Source organism: Pseudorca crassidens, chromosome 1 (genome assembly GCF_039906515.1).
Source record: "Pseudorca crassidens isolate mPseCra1 chromosome 1, mPseCra1.hap1, whole genome shotgun sequence".
Classification (NCBI taxonomy): Eukaryota; Metazoa; Chordata; class Mammalia; order Artiodactyla; family Delphinidae; genus Pseudorca; species Pseudorca crassidens.
The window spans coordinates 120,239,873-120,267,311 of NC_090296.1; the positions used below are offsets into that span (position 1 = coordinate 120,239,873).

A 27,439-nucleotide genomic window follows, 5' to 3' on the forward strand; every position below is an offset into this window, starting at 1 on the left:
TAATCAAACACCTCAAGAGCAGAGGAATATGTAAGTCACAAGTCAAGATCAAAATGATTTATGGCTCCAGAGTCGTGGTAGAAATGAAATCAATCACAAACAGACTTCACATTCCTGAAACGTAAATTGTTTTTAATATTTAAAAGCACGCTGAAGTCTCCTTGATTTATAAAAAATAAATACATAACATGACAAACTTATTCATGATCCTGGGACCCTTATGAGGTCAAACTCTTTAATGGATGTGATGTGTCAATGTAAAACACACATGATCTGTTATATACCCAGAAGCATATTCCAGTTGTAAGATGCCTTCAAGGATCAGAAAGAACATGGATCAGTCTTCTACTGCAGAAAGCACGTCCAGAGCTGGGCGATGAGGTTGGGCCCAGGCACAGGAGCCTCTGACCAGCCAGCCTACAGTTAAGGAGCCAGGGCAGGAAGGCGCAGCCCTTCAGCTCACAGCCCCACCCTGCAGGCCAGGCAGGCTCCTCAGCTGCAGAGTGACCGGCTCCCTCAAGGGAACCATGAGGCTCCCAGCCTCTGCTGTCTCTCTGACGCACAGGAGGGCCTGTTTTGTCCTTACTTGTGGCTCTGTCCTAAGTTTGAGAGCAGAAGACTGAGAAGGTGTGCTCATTAAATTTTTTCATTAGAACACTGAATGGAAATCATGATCCTGCCATGAGCGCTGAGCTGAGAGAACGCGAGAACTCACACTGCACTTTACCAGAGACATGGGAGCAGGTGAGGGAGCACGCACTCCCGAGGTTGGCAAGGAGGAGTGCTTTCTCCAAACTGACATGCTCTCGAGGGTAAAGAAGTCAGGCCTAAAACACTTGAAGAGGGGATCTGGGAATCAAGTTTTCACCCCTGTAACACACAACATAAAAAAAAAACAACAAAAAACAAGAAAAATCCAGTCTTGTTAGTAAATAGCTGAATTTTGATTAAAACCTGAAATGTTTCTGTGTAATCGTCAACTGGCTGGAATGTATCTGGTACAGTTTAATCTGCTGTTGTTTCTTTGGCTGTCTTCCAACTAGATCTAGAAACGGTTTTGACACTCTCAATCCTGTTTCCCAAACCACTTAAATCCTGTCATTCTTAGGTTGGCTAGTTTTCCTCCTTCAGAAAAATGACCCACAACAATCTTCCTACTAGTGAGGGTGTACTTCTGAATAGAAGAGTCCTTCGGCTGAAATGGCATCTCCGAGGCCCACAGTTCGAACAGGATCTTTACACACCAACACTGGTGTGAAGTGGAAGGACACTCCCTCCCTGTGCCATTCGACCACTGGCTCGTTTGGGTTTAACATGACCCTGGAGCCATCCGCCGAACGGGAGGTCATGAACTCACGGGGCGCCTTCAGAGACACTCGGCGGGTGTCTATGGTTTCTGTCGCGCAGGCCTGTGTCCCGGCCACGCGAGCTCCTGCAGCCACGGCCGCCAGCTGGTTGGCCCAGTGTCCGTCCACAGTTGCCAGGATGTGGTAGGCCAGCGTGTGGAAGTGGATCCTGGTGAGGTCTGAGGCTCTGCTTTCACTCTTCCCATGTTCCTTCAAGATCCAAAAGAGGATGTCGCTGACCATGCCCACATCAGGAACACCGGTCCAGGAAGAGAGGGAAGAGTGAGGTCCAGATGCCGACTGGCTGAGAAATAACAGCTCCTGTTCATTCAGCCCAAGGGAAGTCACGGCAGAAAAGACCTGCTAACAAAAACAAAATGCGGGTCTTTTTCTGATGGACATCTAGCTCCTAAGTATCCTAGGACACAGCCGACGACTAATGTCAGGGAAGGCAGGTAGGGCCGGCATCTTTCTTCTTTACCACAAGACTCCCTGCTCCTGAAGTCTGTGGGGGGAAGTGACAGATCAAGGTCCCTATTTTGGCTATTACACCTCTATCTCCACGCTCATCATCACTTGCGGTCAACTGGAAAGTTGCAGTAACTCTGTATTAGAGCCAGTCTTCTGTTTATATGCTGGAATACAAAGGCAGAGGGGTACACTCTGTACTGCTTTCCACGGTGCCCAGTTTCTGCCTCTGCACACACAGCAGAGGCTCTCACCACCGACGGGGCCTGACTCTCAGTTCCTGAATGTCAGCAGGTGTCACACCAGTACAGTGGAGAAGCCCACAGGCAGGGTTGTAAGGGTTCCTCGCACACAACACCAAGAAGCAAGGAGAGTGGCTTCACGTCTGATCTAAGCTTTCTAGGCAGGTGTGGGTTAGGAAGACTGAATTTAGTAATAACACTGTGTGTGAAAGGGCACCAAACAAGAGCCATGGTTTTCTATCTTGAGGGGTACCACTATGTCCACCTTGCTATCTTTCTTACTTAGCACTTCCTTCCTTAGAGCCAGGGACCTGAATAAGGTGAATGTTTGTGCAAGAGAGATGAGCCCTGTGGGTATGCAGGGGTGTGTCTGCACGCGCATATATTTTTTTAAAAATCAAGGGCCTGGGAATCCCCTGGCAGTCCAGTGGTTAGGACCCCGCGCTTTCACTGCCGAGGGCGTGGGTTCAATCCCTGGCTGGGGAACTAAGATCCCGCAAGCTGCACGGTGTGGCAAAAAAAAAATCAAGGGCCTGTCCCTTTGCTAATGTAACACCACTTCCGTTTACTGCATGTTCTGTTACACACTGAGCTACTGGCTCTATTTCATTCACTTCTTACTGTAATGCTCTGAGGGCAGGAGGGATGGCCTCCATCTTACAGATAAGGGGACCGAGGCTTAGAAAGGTTAAGTAGACAGTTACACAGAAAATGAAATAAAAATGGCTTTTTAAAGAAGTGAAAAAATAACCTCAAAAAGAGAAATATGAGAATAAAAATTATACCGAATGGGACTTCCCTGGCAGTCCAGCAGTTAAGACTCCGCGTTTCCACTGCAGGGGGTGCAGGTTCGATCCCTGGTCAGGGAACCTAAGACCCCACATGCCGCAAGTTGTGGCCAAAAAGTAAAAAAGAAAAAAAAAAAAAAGATACTGAAAAACACCAGGAGTGAACCCTAATGTAAACGATGGACTTTGCGTGATGTTGACATGTGAATGTAGGCTCACTGACTGTTGCAAACGCCCCACTCTGGGGCAGGGGATGGTGATGGGGGAGGCTCTGGGTGTGGAGGGCAGGGGCTACATGGGCTCTACATTCTGCTCACCTGTGCTGTGAACCTAACACTGCCCTAAAAGTAGTCTATTAAAAAAAATTATTCTGAAATACCACTTTTTACCTGTCAGATTGGTAAGAAAGCATGTTCTTAATCACATTCCAGTGGAAGGATATGAGGAAACAAGCACTTGTAGAGAATTCTAGTGGAAGTAAACTGGTACAGTGCTCATGGACGAGAATTCTGCAATATCAAACTTACAAATGCTTTTTGTGCCCCAATCTAGCAATTCTACTTCTGAGAACTTATCATACACATGTACCTGCTCATGGGCAAAATAAACTCATGTACAAAGTTACTTGCTGAAGCGCTGTATGGGACAGCAAAGGGCAGACAGCCAAATGCCCAGCTTTGGTTGGAGTTAAAGACACTGGATGTACCACACGCTGCTTCTAACCAAGTGATGACAAAGAGGAGAGCTCCAAAACGCATCCAGTGAAAAAAAGCAAAGTGTACAACAGTGTATGCAGTATGCTATGCTATCTTTGGGGGTAAAAAGGATGAAAAAATAAGGCTATATTCCCATATTTACTTATATACGTACACAATAACTCTGGAGGGAGCAGGTGAAACTAGTAAAGAGGTTACTAACAGTGGATACAGGGGGCAGGAGGAAGCGAGACTTCATGAATATATTTTAATATTTTTTGAGTTTTGAACCACATGAATATATTACCCATTAAAGAGGTTAAATAACAATAAATGAAAGGTTAACTAACCTGCCTAAGTTCACTAACCTGCCTAAAGCTAGCGAGTGGCAAAGCTGGCATTCCAACCCGGTTTCCAAAGTCTGTGCTCTTAAGCACCGCACTCTTGGATTTATCTGATCATTGCTACTGCTGAAAGGCTGAACACCTCACGGCCTGACGGTGAGGGAGTGAAGCGCCCCCCCAAACTTCCTTTCTCTGAACTTCTTGAAGTTCAACTGAAAGCACCCAAGTTGGGCTTTCAGTTTTCTCCTTTGAGTTCTGCTGCAAAAGGCATTCACTTCTAACTTCCCCATTCCAGAAGGAGAAACATGCCCCAAGAACCCATCAGTAACACCGCCATATTCCTAATCTAGTAGGAGATCCTGTTCCAGCACAGTCCTGGCTCCTGGACTTGGATCTCACGGACCCAGGTCTGAGTGAGACAACACCCACACCTCAGTGACCCCCCGTGCTGCCCGTGGGTTACCTGATGCACAATGCTGCTCATGAGCTCCCTGTTGGTCATGCTGGCCAGCTCCAGGTGAACTGGAATACCCGTGGGGATGTCAGAAATGGCGGTCATGACCTGCAGAGACGAGAGGAGAGCACTGCCATCAGAAACAGAAGGAAGTCAGGCAAGAGGGAAGGAACAGGTCCCGAGAGGCAGTGCATCCTCATGAAAGCTCCCGGCCACGTGGGCGGCCACAGACACTGTGGACAAGGGAGGCTTTTCCCAACAGGGAAAACCAGGCTCTGCAGAGAGGCACTGGGGTTAAGGACTCAGAGAGCACAAGGAACCGCCCCTAAACGTTCACGCAGCCAGCCTCTTCCTGGGAACCTAAACTGAGCAGTCAGCTTCAACTGCTGTGTGAATCTGCAGCACAGCTGATGTGAATGAGATGATACAGAAAACACGAAGGACACAAACTACAGACACTGCAGTCTGCAGCCACGTTCAGCTTAGCACAGGAAGCAGAGGCTCAGGCAAGACGATGTTCTGATCTGTCCTACTCAAGATGCTGCCCGTGCCTGAGAGAACCCCATGAGGAGCCTCGCTGGAGTGGCAGACAGGCTTCTCGGCTGCCACGACACGTCCCGGGAGGCCAGGACCCAGGGCAAGGCAGCGCAAGCTGCAGGGGCTGAGAGAGGCAGGGATCTGAAGGAAAACGGTAGCTGCGATCTGTGAAATCCCATAACAGTGCTATTACCTCCAAGAGTCTCTTCCTCTGGAACTCCTTGCTTTGTCCCTCCATCATGTGCAATCCAGAGAGGACCACCAGGTCTGGCTGAAACTCCTCCAGGCTAGACACAAACACCTCCAGCATATTCATGGCCCCGTTGGAGAGGTCGTGGGAGAAGATGAATCGGTTGGCATGGGGAGCTTTTAACTGGCCCCACTCCTCCCCTAGAAAAGCCCAGTCAACACAATGGGAAGAAAAGGAAGAGGCTTTAAGTCTCCTAGCTGTGCAGGGGCTGGCGGGGGCCTCACTGGAGCCTTGGCTCTGGGCAGGCTGGCCTCTGGCTGAGTGGACCCCGGCTGCCATGGCCTAAGGGAAGCATGGTGCCACAGCCAGGAAGATGGTGGTCAGAAAGAAACAAACCCAAAACCCCAACCCCAGCCCCACAAAAACACAGAAACACAGCACGGGTGCTGTGTGCCTTTGTCAAGGAGCTGGCAAGTAGCTCCCCTCGAGTCCCAGGGAAGCTCTCCTGTCCAAACACAGGATGCCCGTGTCCCTCCCAGTCGCAGAGCACAACTTCCAAACACTGGTGCACAGTGGGCACCATGCGGGTCTCCGAACGTAGGACATGCTGCCTTTCCCAAAGCACCTTCCACCTCACAGTAACGCCCCAGCACCTGTCATTTAGCTGGGACCTAAGGAGGCTGGAATGACTGTACCTCCTCCTCCCTGCCGCCCACTGGTGGTTCCTGGGCACTGGATCCAGAAGCTAAGAGTATCTGGCTGCTCTAGCCTCCCGTGAGCGAGCTGCTTTGGAATAATGAATAATGAATAAAAGACTAAGTTCAAGTGTTACTACCTCCTGAAAGGGTTGCCAACTGCTCCAGCCTGAGGTGTACTCTCACTGCTTTGAGGATCCAGAGATTCTCCTTTACGTGGTTTGGTGATTCATCACTTTGCTTTGAGTCCTCTCTTCTACTATGTTAACTAGTATTCAAACTTGTATCATTACTTCACTTTTCGCAGGTTTGTGCCCCATCCCCCCTCAACACTGTATGTCTCTGATTCCCACAGCCCAGTCACAGTCCCCTGCACAGAGTGCCCACTCAGCGTTCCCTAATCTGATTCAGGCAGAGGGAGGCCAGACCCTCCCCGGTGCGGTCTTGGGCGGGGTAGGAGCTGGGAATCTGTGTGCAGCTACAGGGGTGCCTCTCAGCACCGCGGCCAGGAGGAAGCATCTCCAGCGGAACCTAGTTTTTAATGTGCAGGGGGCAGGGCCCCACCCCTGGAGACCCGGATGTGCAGTCAGGTGGGGAACTACCAGCTGAGAGCCCCCAGCTGCCAAGCACTTGAGGGGATGGCGCCAGTGCCCGAGTCCTAGCGGAGGGGGGGCAGTGGGGGGCAGAGGGGCCTCTCCAAGTTCACTCGGTGCCATCCCACGCGCATCCCACATTCCTCTCCTTGAAGTCCTGAAAATCTCAAAACTCAGCCTGAGGCGGTGCCTTGGAGGCCATGTCCCCCGAGCACCAGGAGGAGCAGTCATTCCCAGCCTGGCGCACTGCCCGAGACTGGGGGGCAAGGATTTATGACCTAGGGTTACACAGCTCTCCCTCCACGCAAAGGACCGGTCCCATTTACAAAATCAAAGCCCATATGCTGAAGCCTAGTCTTTCATTGGTTTTATCATTTACTGGCTATTCCTTCAGAAAGTTTTTCCCCACGGCAGCCACCCCAGCAGAGGGTCTCCTCATGCTGCCAGCTGATGTGCCCCCCCAGGGTCAGGGCCCTGCTTCCTGCTTCCTCTGCCAACAGCAGCAGCCCCGCCTCCCTGCAGAGTGTGCGTGGGGGGAGGGGAGGGGCTTACTCTAGAGCGGGTGTCAAGGCGGGGAAAACCTATCCTTCCTTTGCTCTGAGTTCACTTTTACCGAATCCATTCCTCTGAAAACATTTCACATGTGGGTCATTTGTATAACAGGAAAGAAAACATCACCTATTTCCTAAAACCTGATGCAATGGTTATGCTTGTTAAAACACCACGTTCCTTTCTTAACTCCTGGCCCATGCCTTATTATTTGTCTAAAGAAAATACCCAATGGTGATCCACACGGCTGACAGCAGCATTCCAACTCTGCTTCATTTCTGAAGACCCAACGCAGGGACGGCCTCCCCTAGGAAGCCTTTCCGAACTCTGCCACCTTCAAGCAGACTCGATTACAGTACCTCCTTCCCTGGGCCACCACTGGGCCTTATTATAGGACTTGGCACATAACTGTGCAATCATTTATTCAAGACTCCACCTCCTGTAGGGAAATGTGGACTGAGGGTAGGGCCTGTGTCTTCTTCTATCATATTTCTACTGCTTCATATTGCACCCAGCATATAGCCACATGACTGAATCAGCAAAAGAACACACGAGGAAGAGAACAGAACGATGACTCCAATGTCCATGACACAAAAGATGCGGGTATGAATTCTAAACGAATACTTCCCCAACTAACAAGACACTGTACAATGGGAAAAATACACAACATGAGTGTTCTCCACGAGTAGAGACCTGGAACTGCCACTCAGAGTGAAACTGTGAATAAGCACTATCTAACGTAACCTAGTAGAGAAGAGCCACACGGCATTCAAAACAAATTAATCTGCTCAGGGAAAAAGTGAGACAGGCAAAAATAAACAGGCTTCCGCAAGGCAAAGACAAGGAGGGATGTGGAGAGCTGTTCACTGGCAGTTTCCACAGGACGCAGGACTGACTGATGGAGTGGCCCGAAAAGCAAAATGACTGAAACGCAGACAGGGTGAGCCTGTAATAATATTCAACGCCCCTCTTTTCTCACTAAGCTTTGAATTTATTCCCTTAAGTGATCCCTTCTCTCAACTTATGATCTTGCCCTTAAGTCAGTAAGTCAGCAAAACCTATGCAGTGACTCACTGGATCCCCAGCCCAAAGCCTGAAAATAAGCTTCTCTGGAAAGGTCTGGTAGGAGAGAAGGAAAAAGAAGTTGATAAATCCCCTCTGGGAATTTATTCATTTAGAGAGAAGCAGGGGATGGATTTCTGTTAAGAGAGCTGAACTGAGGACTGCTAGACTAGGTCTCCTCCAGGGGCCAATGAAAATGTAACTTTACATAAAGTTGAGTGGAAGGCCACTGCTTTGTACTAAGAAATAAGGCATAGAAAAGAAAAACTGAAATGGGAAGCTTGTAAACCCAAGGATGGAGACAATCTCCTTTCAAGATAAGCTGTGCTGTCTTCTGAACCACATACAAGGCACAGCTGTCAAATACAACAGCAAAGTCTTGGTGAAGAAACTAGTCTCTCTACTCTGTAGTCACCAGGGAAAATGACAGGCACAGGGACCAGAAAGGTCCCAAGTTCATGATGTGAGCGCCAACAGAGCGGATGTGAGATGAATCTGGAACTGGCAGCAGCAGCAGCGCCTCAAAGGCATATCTTCAGCTCTTCTAGATCCTTCCAGTCAACAGACTTGCTCACGCCTTTCATTTGAGCAGCTCACTCCATACCACTACCTTCAGGCAGTAAGAGCCATCATTCTGATTTCCCACTGAGAGAAACTCAAAAACTGTGCAAATGGGAACTGCCCACTCCAACATCTTGTCTTTAATTTTCTGACCCTGCCCTTCCTAACTCCCTCATTCTAGTAAGCACCCCAAAGAGAACCAGAAACAAGAAACAATTATTTTTTTTTGTACTTGGCGGAAGGCATAATTTTTAAGATACACTATATTTTGTATCTTATATTAAAGTCAATTACTCTAGTAGGTGAGGTTCTCTTAATCGTCTGACTTGGAAGCAGTTCACTGATGCATATTAAGCAAGTACTGCTTTAAGGTACCAATTAGTCTGTTTAGATGCTTGAATCTTTAACGTGAATTAATAATGTGTTGAATCAGAAATTCAAGAGTCAGAGTTCTCAGCAGGGAAAATACACGGGATCAAATAAACAAAATTAGAATACGTTCAGGTATTTAGGATTCTCTCAGAAATCAGATCTGTAGTCTGTATAACACATAAAATCTACTGGGGGGAGGTAGGGTGGGATGGGGTGGATTTGGAGTTATAAACATTGGAACATTATGTAATGGGAAATAATATGTGTTGTTATATACAAAACACTTCCACTTACACACCCAAGGGAAAATAAAATGCTTCAAAGGAAGTTTGCCAGAGGCCTGGTATTAACCCTAAGCAGCTTGGAACAGCTGGCCAGAAAGGCCTAGGACAGAACCCAGCACAGAGCTCAGCAGATTCTACCTGCCCTTCTTTCTTCTTAGTGATAAAGAAAAACTTTATATATATGTGTTTAACACATTTTCATTTTTATTCAAGATGCTTGCTTTCCTACAGCCTGATATCTCTTGGGTTCAGATCAATTACATTTGCAGACCTGGGAATTTTCTTCAGTGCTGTAATACTCTACATCACTCTCCCTTGAGACAATGGTCAGTACCAACTCAGCAGAACCAGGGGCCAGGAAGCTTTTGGTAAGGCAAGAACAGGATCCTGCCAATTTACAAAGATGAATTTCTAGCACAGTGATACCCCCATCTGACAACACACAGCCCTCTAGCCAGGTTTACACCAGTACTTACTCATTTCCTCTTACCTGCCTGATACTCTAAAATGAGGTGGAACTCATCCACTTCCTGCAGTGACTCTGGTGGAACAAATACATTGTCATCAAGAAGTTCATGCAGCTTTGGACCAACCGGACCACAAAGAAGAACCTGGAGACAAGCAATACGAAATCTATCAGGAGATCTGCCCCTTGTCCCATGGAATCTGTTCATTAAGGTACATCCAGCACTTCTATTCATTTCAACAAAACGCTGGATTCCAAATCCAATTTTGAAAGCTTTTGGTTTGGAGGTACGGACTAGAGGGGCTACTACCAGGGCCTGGGGGGTATAGACACAATGTACCCAGAAATGAGAGGCTGATAAAAGACCCACGTCACACATGTTACACAGGTACCTAGGCTGCTGCTGAATCCCATGCACCCTGTTAGGGACTGAATGTTTGTGGCCTCCCCACCCCCACCCCAAGTTCCCATGTCGAAGTCTAATGGCCAATGTGATGATATCTGGATAGGGTTTTCAGGAAGTAAATGAGGTCATATGGGTGGGTTCCTAATTCAACAGGATTGGTGGCCTTATAAGAAAAGGGAGAGAGAGAGAGAGATCTCTATTCACCACACCTGTTAAAGAAAGGCCATGTGAGGACACACAAGTAGGTGGCTGTCTGCAAGCCAGAAAGAGAGCTCTCATCAGAAACCAAACCCTGCTGGAACTGTGATCTTGGGTTTTCCAGCCTCCAGAACTGTGAGAAAATAAATTTCTGTTGTTTAAGCAACCCGGTCTATGGCATTTTGTCATCAGGGCAGCCTGAGCAGACTAAGACACACTGTACCTCACTTTCTCTCTTTTCTTAACTGACTCACATCCTGTGTAGGCAAATAGATACAGGATGCTGTCTGCTCAAAACTGCCAGATGAAAACAACTGTTTGAATTTACACAGTATAGAAAAGGACCACAATAATCAACCAGGGGACCTAATTTGTGGGATCAGGCTCCCTACTATACTTAGCTGCTTTGTGAACAAGATAGCCTTCCAAATAGAAAAATTAAAGAGCACCTCGATTCTGAAAGTATGGGGGGAGGTGCTCTGCAACTTTTTAAAAACCTTTTCTTCAACTCCAACCTGGGCCTCTTCCTGGCTTTTCCTTCTAGAAGCCATTTCACACCTGCTGCTGTTTCTGCCATGCCAGCTCTGGCCCCACTCATGACCAGGTTAACAGACTCAAAGCCCCTGAACCATGAGGGCCTGGACCAGGATTCGAAGGAAAGTCCTCAAAGATGATTGTAACCATTTCAGATTTGATATGTCCCATCCAGAAGCTTCCAAAAGCATTTTTACTTGCTAATTAACTGCTTGTTTGTACAGAGGCATTTTCATGCATCTAAGAAATCCCAGCTTCTGGGTGAAAATACATTTCCCTCTCGACACATGCTCGCTATTTGCCAATTCTGAAAAGTCTTGCCCCTATAATTTTATTTCTTTTCTCTAATTCTTGGCTAGAACTTCAGCTTCCAAGATGAGATAACAAGGGCCAGATTTACCCTCCTGCCTGAAACAACAACAAAACAGATAAAATTTATGAAATAATGGTTTTCAAAACATTTGGGCACTGGGCAACAAAGGACAGTGATCCCTAAGAAACAGAAAAAAACTGAGTAAGCCCTACAGATCCTGCTGCAATTTAGCCTAAAAGAGTTTCCAGATATACAAAATCTGAAAGAATTAATCACCAGCAGATCTGCACTACAGGAAATAGGAAATCCTTTAGGCAGAAGGAAAATGATACCAGATGGAAATATTGATCTAAACAAAGGAATGAAGAATGCCAGGAATGGTAACTCTGGATAAGTATATAAGATCTTTTTCTTACTATTTAAATGTCTTTAAAAGATAATCAACTGTTTGAAGAAAAATATTAACAGCATAGTATGAGATTTATAGCCTATCTAGAAGTAAAGTATATGCCAATAATAGTATAAAGACTGGAGGGGAGAAATGGAAGTATACTATTTTAAAGTTCTTACATTCTATCTGGTGGTTTAATAATATCACTTGAAAGCAGACTGTGATAAGCTAAAAATGTACATTATAAACCCTAAAGCAACCACTAAAGAAAACAAGTAGCAAGGTGTCAGATTTAAACCTATCTGATATAGCAATAATCATATTAAATGTAAATGGTCTAAACTCCCCAAATAAAAGACAGAGAATGTCAAAGTGTATTAAAAAGCAAGCCCCAACTATATATTGCCTACAAGAAACACATTTTAAATATAAAGACACAAATAGGTTAAAAGCAGAAGGATGGAAAAAGATATATCATAACACGATTCAAAGCTGGAATGGCTATTTTAATCAAAATAGATTACACAGCAAAGAATATTATGAAATTATTTTCTTTATCCCTGGTAATGATAAAAGGGTCAATTCATGGAGGGAGGTAACAATTCTAAGGAGTTATACATCTAATAACAGCTTAAAAATACATGAAGCAAAAAGTTATAGAACTGCAAGGGAAATAGACAAGTCCATAAGTATAGCTGAAGATGTCAATACCCCTCTCTCAATAGTATTAGATAAATCAAGTGGACTGAAAATCATTAAGAACATAGAAGACTTGAACAACATTATCAACCAACTTGGCCTAACTGACATTTATATATAGAACACTCCACTCCAAAACAGAAAAATATGTACTTTTCAAGTGTACACTGAACTTCACCAAGATAAGACTATATTCTGGGTCATAAAAAAGTCTCAATAAATTTAATACGAATCAGAGAAGCATATTCTCTGATCACAATGGAATTAAAATAGAAATCAATAACAGAAAGATATCTGGAAACCCTCCCAATATTTAGAAACTAAATAACACACTTCTAAGTAGTACATAGATGGGCCATTAAATACCTCATCTCAAGAAATCAAAGGGAAATCAGAAAGCATTTGAACTGAATGAAAATAAAAACAAAAAGTATCAAAATCTGTGGGATACAGCTAAAATAGTACTTAAGGGGAATTTTATAGCACTAAACACCCTGTACCAGAAAACAAAGGTCTCAAATCCGTGACCTCAGCTACTACCTTAATAAACCAGAAAGTTAAATTCAAAGCAAACAGAAACCAATGAAATAGAAAAGAGAAAAATACAGAAAAAAAAAATCAGTAGAATTGAAAGTTCATTGTTTATTGAAAAGATCAAAATTGACAAACCTATAGCCAAACGTATCAAGGAAAAGAAAAAAAGAAAAAGACATAAATTACCAGTATCAGGAAAGAGAGAGAGAACATCACTACAGATTCTACAGACCTTAAAGGAATAAGGGAACATTATGACTAACTTTATGCCAATAAATTCAACAACTTAGATGAAACGGACAAATTTCTTGAAAGATTAAACTACCAAAGCTCACTCAAGAAATAAAAAATCGGAATTTCTCTTTATCTATTAAATCGAAATTGTTAAAAACCTTCCCGTATCAAAAACTTCAGGGCTAGAGGGCTTTGCTGGTGAACTCTACAAACATGTAAGGAGGATATGATACCAATTCTACACACTTTTTTAAAAAAATTGAAATACTTCCCAATTCATTCTATAAGGTCAGTATTACTCTGATACTAAAACCAGACAGATATACAAGAAAAATACAGACCAATATCCCCCAGGGAAATTGATATAAAAATTTTAAACAAAATTTTAGTAAATTGAATCCAAAAAAAAGGGTAATACATCAGAAGCAAGTGAGGTTTATTCTGGGGATACATGGTTAGTCTAACATTTGAAAATCAATGTAATAACCATATACCAAAGTTAAAAAACAAAAACCACAGCAGCATTTGACAAGATCCAACATCTACTTCTAATTCTTGGCTAAATTCCAAAATATATTCCATAAAGACACTGCTCTCTTCTGCAATCTGGCTTCTATTTCACCATTCCACTGAATTTACCTTTACTATATTCACCAGGGTCTATTTCTGAGACAACATAGCTTGGTTGTAAAGAGCATGGACGCTGGAGCTAGAGTACTTGGGTTCAAATCCCAGCTCTACTCCTTCCTAGGTATGTGACCTTGAACAGTTTTAACTTCTCCATGCCTCATTTTTTCTATCTACAAAATGGGGATAATAATAGACTTCCCTTATGGGGCACTGTGAGGATCAAAAGAGTTAATATAATGTAAAGCACTTAAGACAGTGCCTGGCATACAGTAAGAACTATGAAAGTGTTAATGATTATTATTGCCTTTGGAAAATACCTAATTCTTAATCTGCGGTGGTTCTCAGATGATCACTTGGTCCATGTCGAGAAGCATTGCATCAAGTTAAATGGAATCTCTCTGAGAGAGCAATATGAGGTGGTGAGGTCATGGCAGAGCCTAGTGTTTGAATCCTGGCTCCATCATTTACTAGCTAGGTGACCCTATGCACAATACTTAATCTCTTACATTACTTAACCTCTCTGGACCTCCTGTCTTTAAAACGGTGATAATACCTTAACTTCATCAGATTGGTGTGAGGACTGAGTAACAGATATCCCTTTTCTTTCCTCAATCTTCTACCAAGGCCAGACATTTTTTTTTCTTTTTTTAAAAATCAGAATGCTTTCCAGTCAGACTGGTCTCAGGCCCAGCTTCTCCAGAGACCAACAGCAAATACTGGTCCCAGACGAGGGCAATATTGAAAGGTCAATGTAACCCAGGACTTCCAGGGCCAGAATTACTTCTCAGGGTCAAGAGAGTGGCCTTTTATGGACCCATTCAAATGCCCAGGATTCTGATGGGAAGGGCCTGGGTTCTCTCTAATTAGTTTATGACTGATCTTTCCTTCTCTTCCATCCATTAGCTGGTAATACTTCTGAAGGTCAGCCCTGTAATTTCTAATATTCTCTGTTTGGGAGTTAATTACTATCTATAAAGATAATAACTATTTTAAAAAAAATTTCCCACACCCTAATATTTTATGAAACTTTAATTCTTATTAAAATGTGAACGTTCACACTTTAATATGCTCTCCACATCTAAGCACATCCATCCCTCAGTGTACAGTGTGGCTCCATATGAATTTTTTCCCCTTAAACTGCTGAACATTTATCTGAATTTTTGGGTCCATCTCTGGGCTTCTGATTCTGTGCCCCTGAGAACTGTTTATGGTTTCCTTTCTCTGCCGTCAGTAGCCACATCTATTCTGCACTTCTCAAGTTCACTTACTCTAGAATCATCTTTGTTAAACCTATCTTCTTTGTCCCCATGTATGGTCTAGCACCAAGTGATTCCATTTTAGTAGGCTTTAGATAGGCTTCTCCTCTTCTGGCTACCATATCCAAACCTCAATCATTTTATAGCAAGACAGCAGCAATAACCTCCTTGCTGTCTTTCCCCCTCAGACCTATTCCACTTGTAGCAAAAGAGCTTCTTACTCAGATGTTATTTTGAACATAGCAGTAATTTTTAATTCTACTTAAACCAAATGGCCTAAGACTTGAAGACATGTCCCTATCTAGTGGCGTTCATTTTTCAACACTCTGGATCCAGGCTCACAGAACAGCCAATTAAGTCTTCTCTCATCATTGTACAATTCCCAGCCTCAGGCACTGACTCCAGAGCCCACGTGCTCTTAACCATTACATGATAAGGTACTCAAGAACGTGGACTCTGGGGTCCTAGGTTAAAACTGTTCTATTTCTTTTCTTTTTTTCGTTTTTGTTTGTTTGTTTGTTTTTTTGCTGTACACGGGTCTCTCACTTTTGTGGCCTCTCCCGTTGCGGAGCACAGGCTCCGGACGCGCAGGCCCAGCGGCCATGGCTCACAGGCCCAGCCGCTCCGCGGCATGTGGGATCCTCCCGGACTGGGGCACGATCCCGCGTCCCCTGCATCGGCAGGCGGACTCTCAACCACTGCGCCGCCAGGGAAGCCCTCTTTCATTTTTTAAAAAATAAATTAATTAATTTATTTTTGGCTGCGTTGGGTCTTTGTTGCTGCGCAAGGGCTTTCTCTAGTTGTGGCGAGCGGGGGCTACTCTTCTTTGCGGTGCGCGGGCTTCTCACCGTGGTGGCTTCTCTTGTTGCAGAGCACAGGCTCTAGGAGTGTGGGCTTCACTAGTTGTGGTGCATGGGCTCAGTAGTTGTGGTGCACGGGCTTAGCTGTTCCGTGCCATGTGGGATCTTCCCGGACCAGGAATTGAACCCAGGTCCCCTGCACTGGCAGGCAGATTCTTAACCACTGTGCCACCAGGGAAGTCCTTGTTCTATTTTGTATTAGCTACGAACTTCCCTATGCCTCAAGCTTCATGTGGAAAGCAAGACAACAGCAGTACCAGCACGAGTACCAACTAGCCTTACAGGTTGTTGCAGGGATTAAATGAGGTAATCCACATCAAACACTAGAAACAACGTCAGGCACACAGTAAGCACTCAGAAAGCATTAGCTACCACTCCTCTCCTTCCACTGCTATATTCCTAACAAGAGCCTCAGGGTCTGGCACAAGTTGAATCAAGGAACAGAAAGATACTCATTCTTACTCCTAAAATTACTTAAACACTAGTGAAGGACACAGGTTTTAATCTGGGAATTTGACTTACCTTTAAATCTGAGTTGGCTGCAAATTTCTGTCCAATTAAAGCTGCATTTCCTCCTACATAGTGCTATAAGACAGTTCAAGGTTATTAGACAGTATTTTAGCATTAACTATGTTACTCAAGTTTAATAATGTTTTGATTTATTGAATTAATTTACAGTCCATTTTTTTCCCAAAAAAATTTGCGGTGACTTCATAAGTACATACAGATGAGGTTAATAAAAACATTAACCCCATAGGTTAATAGACAATGAGTTATAAGGAAAGGTGGAAAAAACATATTGCTACACTTGGAAATTAGTATAATTGCCTTAACTCTAGATCAAATTTGGCCTTGAGCTTCAGGCAACCGGAACAGATAAGGAAACAAAAGGAAATATGACAAGCATGGATAGACCTCATCTTCAGCACTGTAACCCTTCTAAAATGAGTATATGACTATGACAGTCTCCTCCTGAAAATCAATCAATAAATACTACAGTGAACTAAAATCCAACTCAATTTTTTTATCAAAGCATAGTTGATATGTAATATTACTTAAATTACAAGTGTACAATAGAGTAGTTCACAATTTTTGGAAGTTATACCCCATTTACAGTTACTATAAAATATTTTCTATATTCCCCATGCTGTACAATATATCCTTGCAGCTTATTTTATACCTAATAGTTTGTACCTATTAATCCCTTACCCCTTTACTGCCCCTTCCCCATTTCCCTCTCCCCACTGGCAACCACTAGTTTGTTGTCTTTATCTGTGAGTCTGTTTCTTTTTTGTTATATTCACTAGTTTGCTGTATTTTTTGATTCCACATATAAGTGATATCATACAGTATTTGTCTTTCTCTGTCTGACTTTATTTCATTTAGCATAATACCCTCTAAGTCCATTCATGTTTCTGCAAATGGCAAAATTGCATTCTTTTTTATGGCTGAGTAATATTCCATCTCTCTCTCTCACACACACACACTACATCTTCATCTGTTCATCTACTGATGGACACTAAGCTTGCTTCCTTATCTTGGCCATTGTAAATAATGCTGCTATAAACATTGGGGTGCATGTATCTTTCCGAATCAGTTTTAAAATCCAACTCTTAAGTGAGGCACACAGGCCTTTCTTTTTATCTGTCCCCTGCTTTCCTTTCTACTTCCATCTCCTGCCCTCCCTTCCGTACCATGCCTGCAGCTCTCCAAGTCTGCCTTCCTCCCTGTCTCTGTGCCTTTGGCACATGCTGCTTTCTTTGACTAGGATGCCTCCCCATTCTCATTCGTTGGTAAGACCCTGATCACTTTTCAAGTATCAGCTGCAGCATCACCTCTTCTGCAATGCCTTCTGTCTCCCTTTTCCCATGGCCACCTCCACCTCCACAACCCCCCTTCCAGACAGGATTACAGATCCCTTGCTACTCGCCACCCCTATACTCAGAACAAACCTCCATTACAGCCCTTGTCCACTTGGGCTAATGTCATCTGGGGACATGTCTAGCTCTTTCAGGGCAAGGACTGTCTTCTTACAATAAGTGCTCAGTAAATGTTTGTTGCCAGATTTTGAGAAAGGAAGAACACACTGATGCATCAGGAAACATAAGAGCTTTCCTGGGAGTAAATTCTAAAGGTAACAGACTCCAATAGAGGACAATGTTTTCTCCTAAACACCACATCTCTCAGCTGAGGACCTAGAGCAGAAGAGCAAATAATTCAAGGCTAGTATTCCATTGTGCTAAGGACGGATTCATGTGTTTTGGAAACCTGACAAGTAGGAAATACGGCGGATGCTCTAGTTGAGAAACCTCATCAACAGCCTTGCCTGGGAGGAACGCTAGCACCTCACCTTCCTAGTTCCCAGTCCCATGCAGAGGCACAGAATAAGTAACTCATCTCTGGATGCTAGACCTCACTTTCAGCCCAACCAAGGTTTGTGTTGACCGATCACTGGTTTCGGGTGGGACAGTAATGGCTTACTATAGATAAATTTAAAACTGTGATATACATGCTGAAATTTGGCCTTTTAACATGTTAACCTTATTTTTTATTTACTATGGTGGCTAGAAGAATTTACTAAAAATCTTGGGTGAAACATTAAGATTCCATGAAGTGGATTTTAGAGTTTTCATATAATAGTTATCGTGAACTGCTGTTTATCAGTCAATCTGCCTTATAGTTTAAGGGAGTTTGACAAGGCGCCAAATGAAGTGTCACACTAGTGGAAGACAAATAACACATTTTAGGTTTTACAATGTTAAGAAATAATTTAGATGATGCAAAAGCTAGATAAAATTTCTGTAGAAAAAAATGTTTGCATTATGAGACAAAAGGCAGAAGAAACTAGAATAGAAAGCAAATTGGTGGTTTAAATACTACAATCTTAAAGACTTTTAAGCAGTAGACTTGCCATATTTTTAGAACTATCAAGATTCTTTCATAAAAGATAAGAATCTCAGGAGTTCCCTGGTGGTCCAGTGGTTAGGATTTGGTTGGGGAACACTGAGATCCCCCAAGCTGCGCTGCGCAGACAGAAAGGAAAAAAAAAAGATCAGACTCTCACTACCAAACTCAGCTGTCAAAATGATTGTAACTGAAGTTTTAATAGCTTGCTGGGTAATGCTCATGCTGGGTAATGCTCATGCCCATTTCTAATGTTCAAATGGGTGGCTTCAAAGGGAAAAAAAACTTTAAAATCTTAATAGTTATAAAAATAAGTGGTCACAAAGAATGGTCTATGAAAGGTACCAATCAAAAATGGCATTAAGAGCTCCCCCTGTGAGAAGTACACCCAGACTGGGGTGATGGGCCAAAGGAAGATTTTAGGTAAGAAAATTTGGGGGTTAGATGTGGTGGGGTGGAGAGATTCTTAAACAAACAACCAAAACTGGCCAGTAAGAGGTGTGAGGGCAGGTGTAGCAGCAGGTGTGTGAGCCTTGAGGAAGTGTCTGGACCATGCAGGCCCCAGGGCGTTGTTTATGATCACCAGGTGGGCTTGGGGAGCTCTAAGTTCTATCTCTGAGAGGCTCTACCCTGTAGAACAATGGTTCTATGAACAAGGTGTTCAGAACAACAGCATCAACATAACTAGGAAACTAGCTGGAAGGGTAAATTCTTGGGTCCACCCCACAGGCACTGAATCAGAACTCTGGAAGTGTGGCCCAGGAACCTGTGTTTCAATATCCCTCCAAGTGATTCTGATGCGCACTCAGGTCGAAGAGCCACCGAACTAGACCAGTGGTTCTCAACCAGGGTGATTTTGCATCCCTCCTCTCCCTGACCCTGGAAACATATGACCATGTCAGGAGACATTTTTAACTGTCACAATTGGGGAAGAAGAGAAGTGAAACTGTCATCTACTGGGTGGAGGCCAGAGATGCTGCTAAACATCTTACAATGTGCAGGACAACCCCCACAAGGAAAAATTCTCTAGCCCTAAACGTCAATAGTGCTGAGGATGAGAAAACTTGCTCTGGACCAGCAGAGCAGAGGTAAGGACCCAGCTCCCTCGTTCCCAGGCAAAGGCTAGAACTCTTTCTCTGTGGGTTTGGCCTTGTTTTGCTTAGGAAGGACTCAGGCATATTTAGATTACTGCAAGTTATCAGCCAAGCAATACCCAAACAAGTTTGGAGTAGATATCTTTCCTACCTTAAACTTGAATAACACGAAAAAAGAGCAATTTAATGGATAACCCAGAACCAAAATTTTAGTAAATATGCTTCATAAACGTTGGCTGAATTGCACTGACTAGAAACAGCTGAGTTAAAGGAAGGTCAGATACAGTTTTCAAAAAAGAGAAAAACACTGTAGAATTGGATTCCTAACAATTACCCTCTTAGGGCAAACTGGAGAAAAAAGCTGCTTGGTTGCTTTTAGAAACCATACAAACAAGGTGTCTTTCCCCACCACCACTGGCAAACAGACCTGGGCTCCTGGGAACTCTGATGCAATCTGCGCGATGTTATGGAAAGTTTCCTTATCACTGAAGAAGCGTTCAGCAGCTGCTCCCTTCCCCATGAAGTGAATGAAGGCTTCTTTTAGATCATTCCTCGAACGCAGCTCAGTGTGATCTTTCCCATTCCCAGGATTCAGGCCAAGTGCCTGCAAGAGCTTCACCCCTGACAGCACTACATCCACACATGCATTGACTCTGGAAGGAAGGAAGGAAGAGAGAGACAGTGTGAAAGAAACAGAAGCACTGGGGCAACTACTTTGCATTTAACAACAGGGAAATGTTTCACAGGCCTGTATTCAGACAAAAAAACAGATGAAGTGGATTTGAAACCCGAATTGGAAAGTAAATAGCATATGGCAGAAAGAGGATTACTTTATCTGGATGTATGTCTTAGGATCAGAACACAGGACTCTTGGCAAGAGTTTGGCAAACTTTTACACTAGTTACAAAGAGAGAAGACAGGTGCTCAGCATTTCAGAACAAAGTATCATGATAACACAAATTTAGCATTTCTGAGAAAATGGTGGCAGAACCAAACTGTCTGGATTCACCCTGGCTGTGTGATGTGGGCAAGTCACTTTAATTTCTCTTTGTCTCAGTTTCCTCATCTATAAAATGGTGTAATATGAGTATTTAACTCAGAGCTGTTGTGAAGATTAAGTTAATAAATGCTTAGGAACACTGCTTGCTGCAGAGTAAGCAAAATAAAAGTTTTGGTCAAAATCCATCTTCCCCTGAAAGATATATTAGGATGGTGGTAAAATACACTAAATACCTAAATGTCTAAATACTCCCAGTTGAAATTCTTAGAGCTGAGTGGTGCCTTAAAGACTTAAGTGCACCTGCAGCCTGTAACAACTCATCACTTCGCAGGTGTTCACCGGACCCATCCATGAACTTTAAAGGCTGGTAAGAAGCCAGTGCGACATCACTTGGTTGGTGCTACAGAAATTATAAAGTACATATAAGGCTGTCTGGCATGGCCCCTCCTATGTGTGCATGGAAGAGTTCTGGCTTACATTTTCAGTGTTTCTTTGCTAAAAGTCATCCCTTAAACGAGAAGTTCCAAACACCTCATTAGCTAAATGAGGTCTTCCTGCCCCACCACAGGCCCCTTTATTCCTGCCTCTGCCATCCCTGCCAGTGGGGCTAGAAGACCAACTGAAACAGCTTCTGGTGACAAGGCTGTGCTTCCAGGTTAATTCCGAGTAGCTCTGAAACCAGAAGGTAAACTCATCAATAAAGAAGGTCCAATGGATTGGATTTTAGTGTATAATATATACCTACAGTGTTTCCCTTCCAGTCTCCTTTAAAAATCTCTTGATCAAATCATTAATGGTGGCCAACTCTAAGATGAGGAATGAGATGGTGGTAAGGGAGAGGAGATATATTTTTCTCATCAGATATATTTCTAATTTTTACAAGCATACATTACCTTTAGAACTTAATAACAATTTTTAAAAGGTTCTCATGTGGGCTAGATATTATTTACATCACTCAAGGAAGGTTTACAAGGGCAGGGAAGAAACACATCCCTCCTCATGACGCAAAACTGACTGCATACTCATCATAAAGATTCTTTTATTAATTCTTCCCCTATGAATCCCAAGTTTTTGAAAAGGTTTTTGCCTACCACACTGCATTTAAATACTCAAATGTTCTTATTCCTTTAAAGTCAAACACACATATAATTACTCTCGTCAACTGGAAAAGCATAATCTAAAAGTGAGTATACTTTTCAGCACATAAAACACATTGACAGCATGTGGAAGGTTCTTAATGATACACTTAAAACCTAATCCTTTCACAGCCTTACATAATAATGAACCAACACACCTTGTAAACTGGTCTCAATCCCACCTCACACGAAGTGTCCTTTTATTTCTACTGGATGCAACGTTAGATGTCTGAAGGGTAGCATCTTAACAGGAATACAGGCATCCCTGGCTCTCAGACTCCAGTAGGCTACCAATGTTCAGACAGTGAGAGTTTGGATAGCGTGAGACACCCATTCCCACCAAGCAGCCCTACCTAGAAAATGTGTCCAAATGGATTGGGGTCCTGAGGCTGGACAGCAAAAGTTCAGATACTGAGGGATATACCCATATTTGGAAATAACGACTTCAAAATCGACTTCAGTAAACACCACCTCCATATCTAGTTGTGCTGAGACTTTAGAGTTTGATTCTTTAAAGATGATAATGGAGGAAGCTGCACTTACAGAAAAACAAAACTGAACGGAACAATGTTCAGCACATTTTGCAGCAAAGACAAAACCCAACTGAACAAATTTTGAGTTAAAACAATGTAACTATCATAGGAACATTTTCTATCCCCCACCTAATCATGTCATGAATACTAAAGGAAAAAATCTTAGAGAGGAAAAAATTTACTTGGTAGCTTTTTAAAACAAAAAAATCATTGAACACTACTATGTGCCAGATAGTAAACAAAGTACTTTTAGGTGTGCTTTCTAGTTATATTTTATAATACTTCAACCAGAACAAGAACCTTTCTCTGCACTTCAACGGTATACTAAACCGTAAACAAGCACATTACCTAAGGTGCTTTCTTATCAGGGAAAATTAAAGGGCGGCGGGGAGGTAAAAAAACCAGAAGACAAAATTATGCTCATTTGACACTTAGGCAGAATTTCACAGCTCAATAAGAAATGTATAAAAGATTACAATGTGAGTTTTAAGAAGACACAGATGAAACAACTGGAAGATAAAGTGAGGCAACAGATGCTGAATGCCTGAACAAGTGGCTGTGCTAGCAGAGAGGATGCTGGGAGCTAGGGCTGCCAGGCATATTATGAGAGACTTGGGGGTGGGGTGGGAATGAGGGACAGTTTCTTCTGGATCGTAAATTCCTTAAAGACAAGGATGGTGGTCCTTATCACCTCTCTTCTGTTTTACTGTCTGTAAATCATTTCCTAAGATTCTTTCTAGCTTTCACACTCTACCTGAGATATTATGAGAACTAATCATAATCGCTGTAAGATACAGAACTGTAGAGAAGAGAAATTCAAGAGGCAGGAATAGTGGTCCTTGGGCCACACCCTGGATGGTGCTCTGGACAGAGAAAGAAGGCAGGTATTTTCAGACAGACCACACCAATCCGCAAAACGTTCTAAGATAGGGAAGCAGTCATCACTGCTTGCAGCTGAGAAAAGTGAGGCTGGGGGTCAACTAACATTCCAAAGGCCATAACTGGAGAAGCCTAAATTCAACCCCAGATTTATCTGATACTGAAACCCACAGGGAGCATACACAAGCAAAGATGTAGACAAAGGGATTAATCTTGTTTCTGGACACAACAGGAATGCTGATCCAGTTAGGAGAGTTTCAACAGGGGAGAAGAGCTAGACAGGTTTCAAAGGTCAGGATGAAGCCAGGTAAGGGAAAATGAATGCTAGGATGAGGGGTTCATCATTCACCCAATGAACCTCAGGACCAGGGCCCGATTCTGAAGCAGGGGAGGGAGCACATGCTTTAGAAAGATGTGGCAGTGGGCTCGCCATTGACCATCTTCTTGAAACCTCTCCTATCCTTTATTTCCCTGGTCCCTTCCCACCTGCCCCTTACATAGATGGCAGTGCCTCCCCGAATCCCACCCTTGCCATTTACCTTCCCTTCTTTCTCTTCCTAGGTGATGTTGTCCAGTCTCTGGCCTCAGCCTAAGTGCTGGAGTCTCCAAGGTCTACAACCCTGCTCCTCAACTACAGCCTCTGGCTGTCAGCAGCTGAGGGCCCAGCTTCCTCTAAAATTCCACAGGAATGTACATTTCCCCTCCTCTGAAATCAAAATGCTTACCTTCCACCACAAACTTGTTCCTTTTTCTTAATCTCTTCGTGGCAACAACATGGCACGAATGTGGAGCCAGGAATGGGTTTAGGCTGCACCTCGGGCATTCGACAGTTGTGTGATCTTGGGCAAATCAGTATTTCCAAGTCCCAGTTTACTCCCTGTGAAAGCTGGATGACAATCTCTGTATCTGCCTGCATAAGGTTGTTGTAAGATCCCCAGTATTAAGATCCTGTCATTTTTGATGCCTCTATTTACTGTACAACACCCAACCTCTTCTCAAATCTCACCTGTTGAAAACCACTGCCAAACAAGAAAAAGCTCTATGGACTCTTAACTAGCGTCAGAGTCTCAAGACTTTCCTTTTTTATGAGTCATATTAAATTGTGTGCTTTGACTGAGTATGTGAAAGATAGTGAATATGTGTGTGTGTGTGTGTGTGTGTGTGTGTGTGTGTTGTATATTCTCCTAAAAGATCAAACTACAACACACACGCACCTGCCAAATGAGATTCTGGTACCAGTACTGCACCCACCTACTCCTTGTACATTCTCATCTTTAGGCTGAAAATCTGGGTAAGGAGAAATGTTGGTAACAATGGATGTCTGTTACCCACAAAAATAGCGTGAAGCAGTCAAATAGGTTACAACCACAGCTCAAATTTCACATTCCACTGGTTAGTCTCTGCAAAGAACTTAGCATCATTTACTTGCTTATAAACCTTGATGGCTTTCCCATCACCTACCCTGATACAAAAGGCTCCTTTCAGCATCATCACTTGACATCCCTCTACCATAAGGTCCTTGCCCTAAATACAGGGCCAACTTGCTATTCACAAACAAGCCAAATACCTTTTCACATTTGGTCCTCTCTGCCTAGGTGGGCTTATTTCCCCATCTTCTTGTGGAGAAATTCCATTTCTTCTCCAGGGCCTGGCCCTTGCAAGTCACTGTAGCAGAATATGTTTTCCAAGATGGCCACAAGATGTCCCATCCCACATGTTCTTTTTACAATGTGACGCTCACAGTCCCCCCTTCCAGGTGTGTTCTATGTCCCCTCCCCTTAAAATCATTTGGACCTGAGACTATGACAGAAGCAACACTATGTGCTTCTAAGAGTAGGTCACAAAAAGGCATTGATGCTTCTGCCTGGTCCTCTTGGGGAATTCCCTCCCCTAACCCAGTCACCCTGCTGTGAAAAAGCTAAATAGAGAAACCACCTATAGGTGTTCAGGTGAAACCAGTTGAGGTTGTAGCCGACAACAACAATCAACCCTTGAGATGATCCCAGTCCCAGCCATCATCTGCCTGAAACCGCACAAAACCCCAAATGAGAATTGCCTAGCCGAACCCAATCAAACCTCAGAATAATGAGAATAAAAGGACCATTGTTTTAAGCTACTAAGTTTTGGGGTGATTTGTGATGTAGCAAAAGTAAATGGATTGTCACTTTCTCAGATGGAGCTTTTCCTGAAACCTCATCCTGGGAAGAATCAGTAATTCTTCTTTGGGACACAAGGCTACCTTGTTCCCACCACGAGTTCAGCAAAGCACTTTTCTTAATCGTTACAAACAGCATTGTGTCACCTCACCGCCCCCCGCCCCCCATTCATATTGAAGCCCTAACCACAGATCGGACTGTATTTGGAGGTAGGAGCTATTTAAGGAGGTAATTGAGGTTAAACGAGGCCATTATCCAATAGGACTAATGTCTGTTTAAAAAGAAGGAGAGACACCAGAAGTGCTCATGAATGGAGGAAAGGTCTAATGAGTACACAGCGAGAAAGCAGCCACCTGCAAGTCCTTAAGAGAGGACTCGCTCTTGGGCTATCAGCCTCTAGCACTGTGAGAAAATAAATGTCTGTTGTTTAAGCTACCCAGTCTGTGGTATCCTGTTATGGTAGCCCGAGCAGAATAACACAATAACGAATATATTTGTTTCCAACAAACGAGGCTGCGACCTTGCCTCATTCATCCCTGCATCCTCAGAACCTAGCACAGACCTGACACATACCACGTAGTTGACAAATATTTGTTGAATGAATGCTCACAAAACCAGGGAGGACAATTAATGAGCTGATAAGGATGCAGGTGAAAGGGCTTGAACTTGAAAGGAGAGGTAAAAGAGGATACATCTGAAGAAACAATAAATATGCTGATATAAAAAAATAGTAGCTAACGTTAGGTGTCTCCTCGTTAAAGCAGACACCATGCTAAATAACATGGATTATTTAATTGAATCTTCAGGATAACTCTGCTTTACCTTAACCTTTCTGGTCCCAATACTCACAGGAACTAGTAGAGCAGTAGAAGGCCTGTTTTTGTGGTGAGGGCAAGATATTAAAGTCGAACTGAGACAAGAACTAAAATTCGTGTAAAGGGAATAATTACACGCGGGAGGGGAATACAAAGAAAGGAGGCATTGTGATTTGGGAGAACCCTAAATATGCAATGTCACTGAAATCAGGGGAAGAAAAGAGTTTCAAAGAGAAGGGTGTGCTTAACGCGTGGAAGGCTGCAAGCAGTCGACAGAGAAGGCTAAAAGAAGCAGTTGAATGTGAAAATCAACTCGGTTCCGGTGAGCTTTGAGAGAGAAGTTTCAGTAGAATGGTGGTCTCCAGACTACGGCATTAAGGAAGCGGAAACAAGGCGTAAAGAAATAAACTCGGTAGCTAATGGCACGACCCCTCCTTCAAGCAGTTCAGAAGCAAGAGGGTGCCGCCAAAGTGCTAAGACCAACCATCGCTGACTGCCAAAGAGCAGCCGCCAGAGAAGGAGGGCTTGGAATGAAGGAGGCTCGAACTATAAGGAGTCAGGCTGAGCGGGATTTGCAAGAGGCTATTAGGCTGGTTCTATGGAGATGAGAGAAGGGGGCTGGTCCTACCGAGACGAGAAGGGCGCAGGGGCCAGCCGACAGGAAAAAGCAGTCTGGTGAGTCCCTGCAGCAGTGACGAACGGGGCTCGTCCCAGACGTCCGACGCTTCTCGCCAAGGAGGCAGCGTGGACACCAGCGCCGAAGGGCCTCCCGGGGACCTCTGGGAACCCGTTTCCGCGCCGGCTCTACCTCCCAGCTCCCAAGCCGCCTGACCTCCGCCAAGGCGGCCCTCGGAGGCCCGGAGCGCCCGCACCTCCTGGAGAGGTCCAGAGAGGCAGGCTCCGCAGGCACTCACCCTACGGCCACGCGGCGCCAACGCCGGGCCGGCCGCACGATGAGCGCGTCCCAGGCAGCAGCCAACCGACCCTCAGGGGAGCCGGGTCCTGGGGGCGCGGGCGCAGGCCCCAGCTGCAGCGAGCTCCACAGCGAGCGCAGCGCCGACCCCGGCAGCTGCGGCTCCAGCAGGAAAACGCAGCCCACCGCTAGCGCCAGGAAGCCGGCGTACGCGGAGCCGCGCCACAGCGCCATAGACACAGAGGTGTAGGAGCGGCTGAGCACAGCTCCTTTCCCGGTCCGCGCCTCTTCCGGGCTTAGCTCGTGCC

At 44.2% G+C, this 27,439-nt stretch overlaps 1 protein-coding gene across 3 annotated transcripts; it reads right to left on the reverse strand.

The window, feature by feature from the left end:
- Positions 1 to 111: 111 nt before the first annotated feature.
- On the reverse strand, positions 112 to 27,439 carry ADPGK (ADP dependent glucokinase). Of its 3 annotated transcripts, none has more exons than XM_067752690.1 (7): positions 27,133 to 27,439; positions 20,127 to 20,352; positions 16,224 to 16,286; positions 9,671 to 9,791; positions 5,068 to 5,264; positions 4,347 to 4,445; positions 112 to 1,706 (listed from the first exon to the last, which is right to left on the reverse strand). In XM_067752690.1, the coding sequence occupies exons 1-7, from the start codon at positions 27,363 to 27,365 to the stop codon at positions 1,158 to 1,160; spliced, it is 1,488 nt and encodes a 495-aa protein (XP_067608791.1). In that variant the 5' UTR covers positions 27,366 to 27,439; the 3' UTR covers positions 112 to 1,157. The 3 variants fall into 3 exon arrangements, with proteins under 3 accessions (XP_067608791.1, XP_067608782.1, XP_067608799.1); XM_067752681.1 differs by having other exon boundaries at positions 112 to 1,709; XM_067752698.1 differs by lacking the exon at positions 27,133 to 27,439 and adding an exon at positions 26,847 to 26,988 and having other exon boundaries at positions 112 to 1,709.

Excerpts from the sequence above, each read along its gene's own strand:
- ADPGK (XM_067752681.1), bottom strand. The coding sequence starts at position 27,365 with ATGGCGCTGTGGCGCGGCTCCGCGTACGCCGGCTTCCTGGCGCTAGCG. Across the intron at positions 20,353-27,132 it reads TGGCGCCGCGTGGCCGTAGG|AGTCAATGCATGTGTGGATG; the intron begins GTGAGTGCCTGC and ends CCTTCCTTCCAG. Across the intron at positions 9,792-16,223 it reads CAGCCAACTCAGATTTAAAG|GTTCTTCTTTGTGGTCCGGT; the intron begins GTAAGTCAAATT and ends GCTTGTCTCCAG.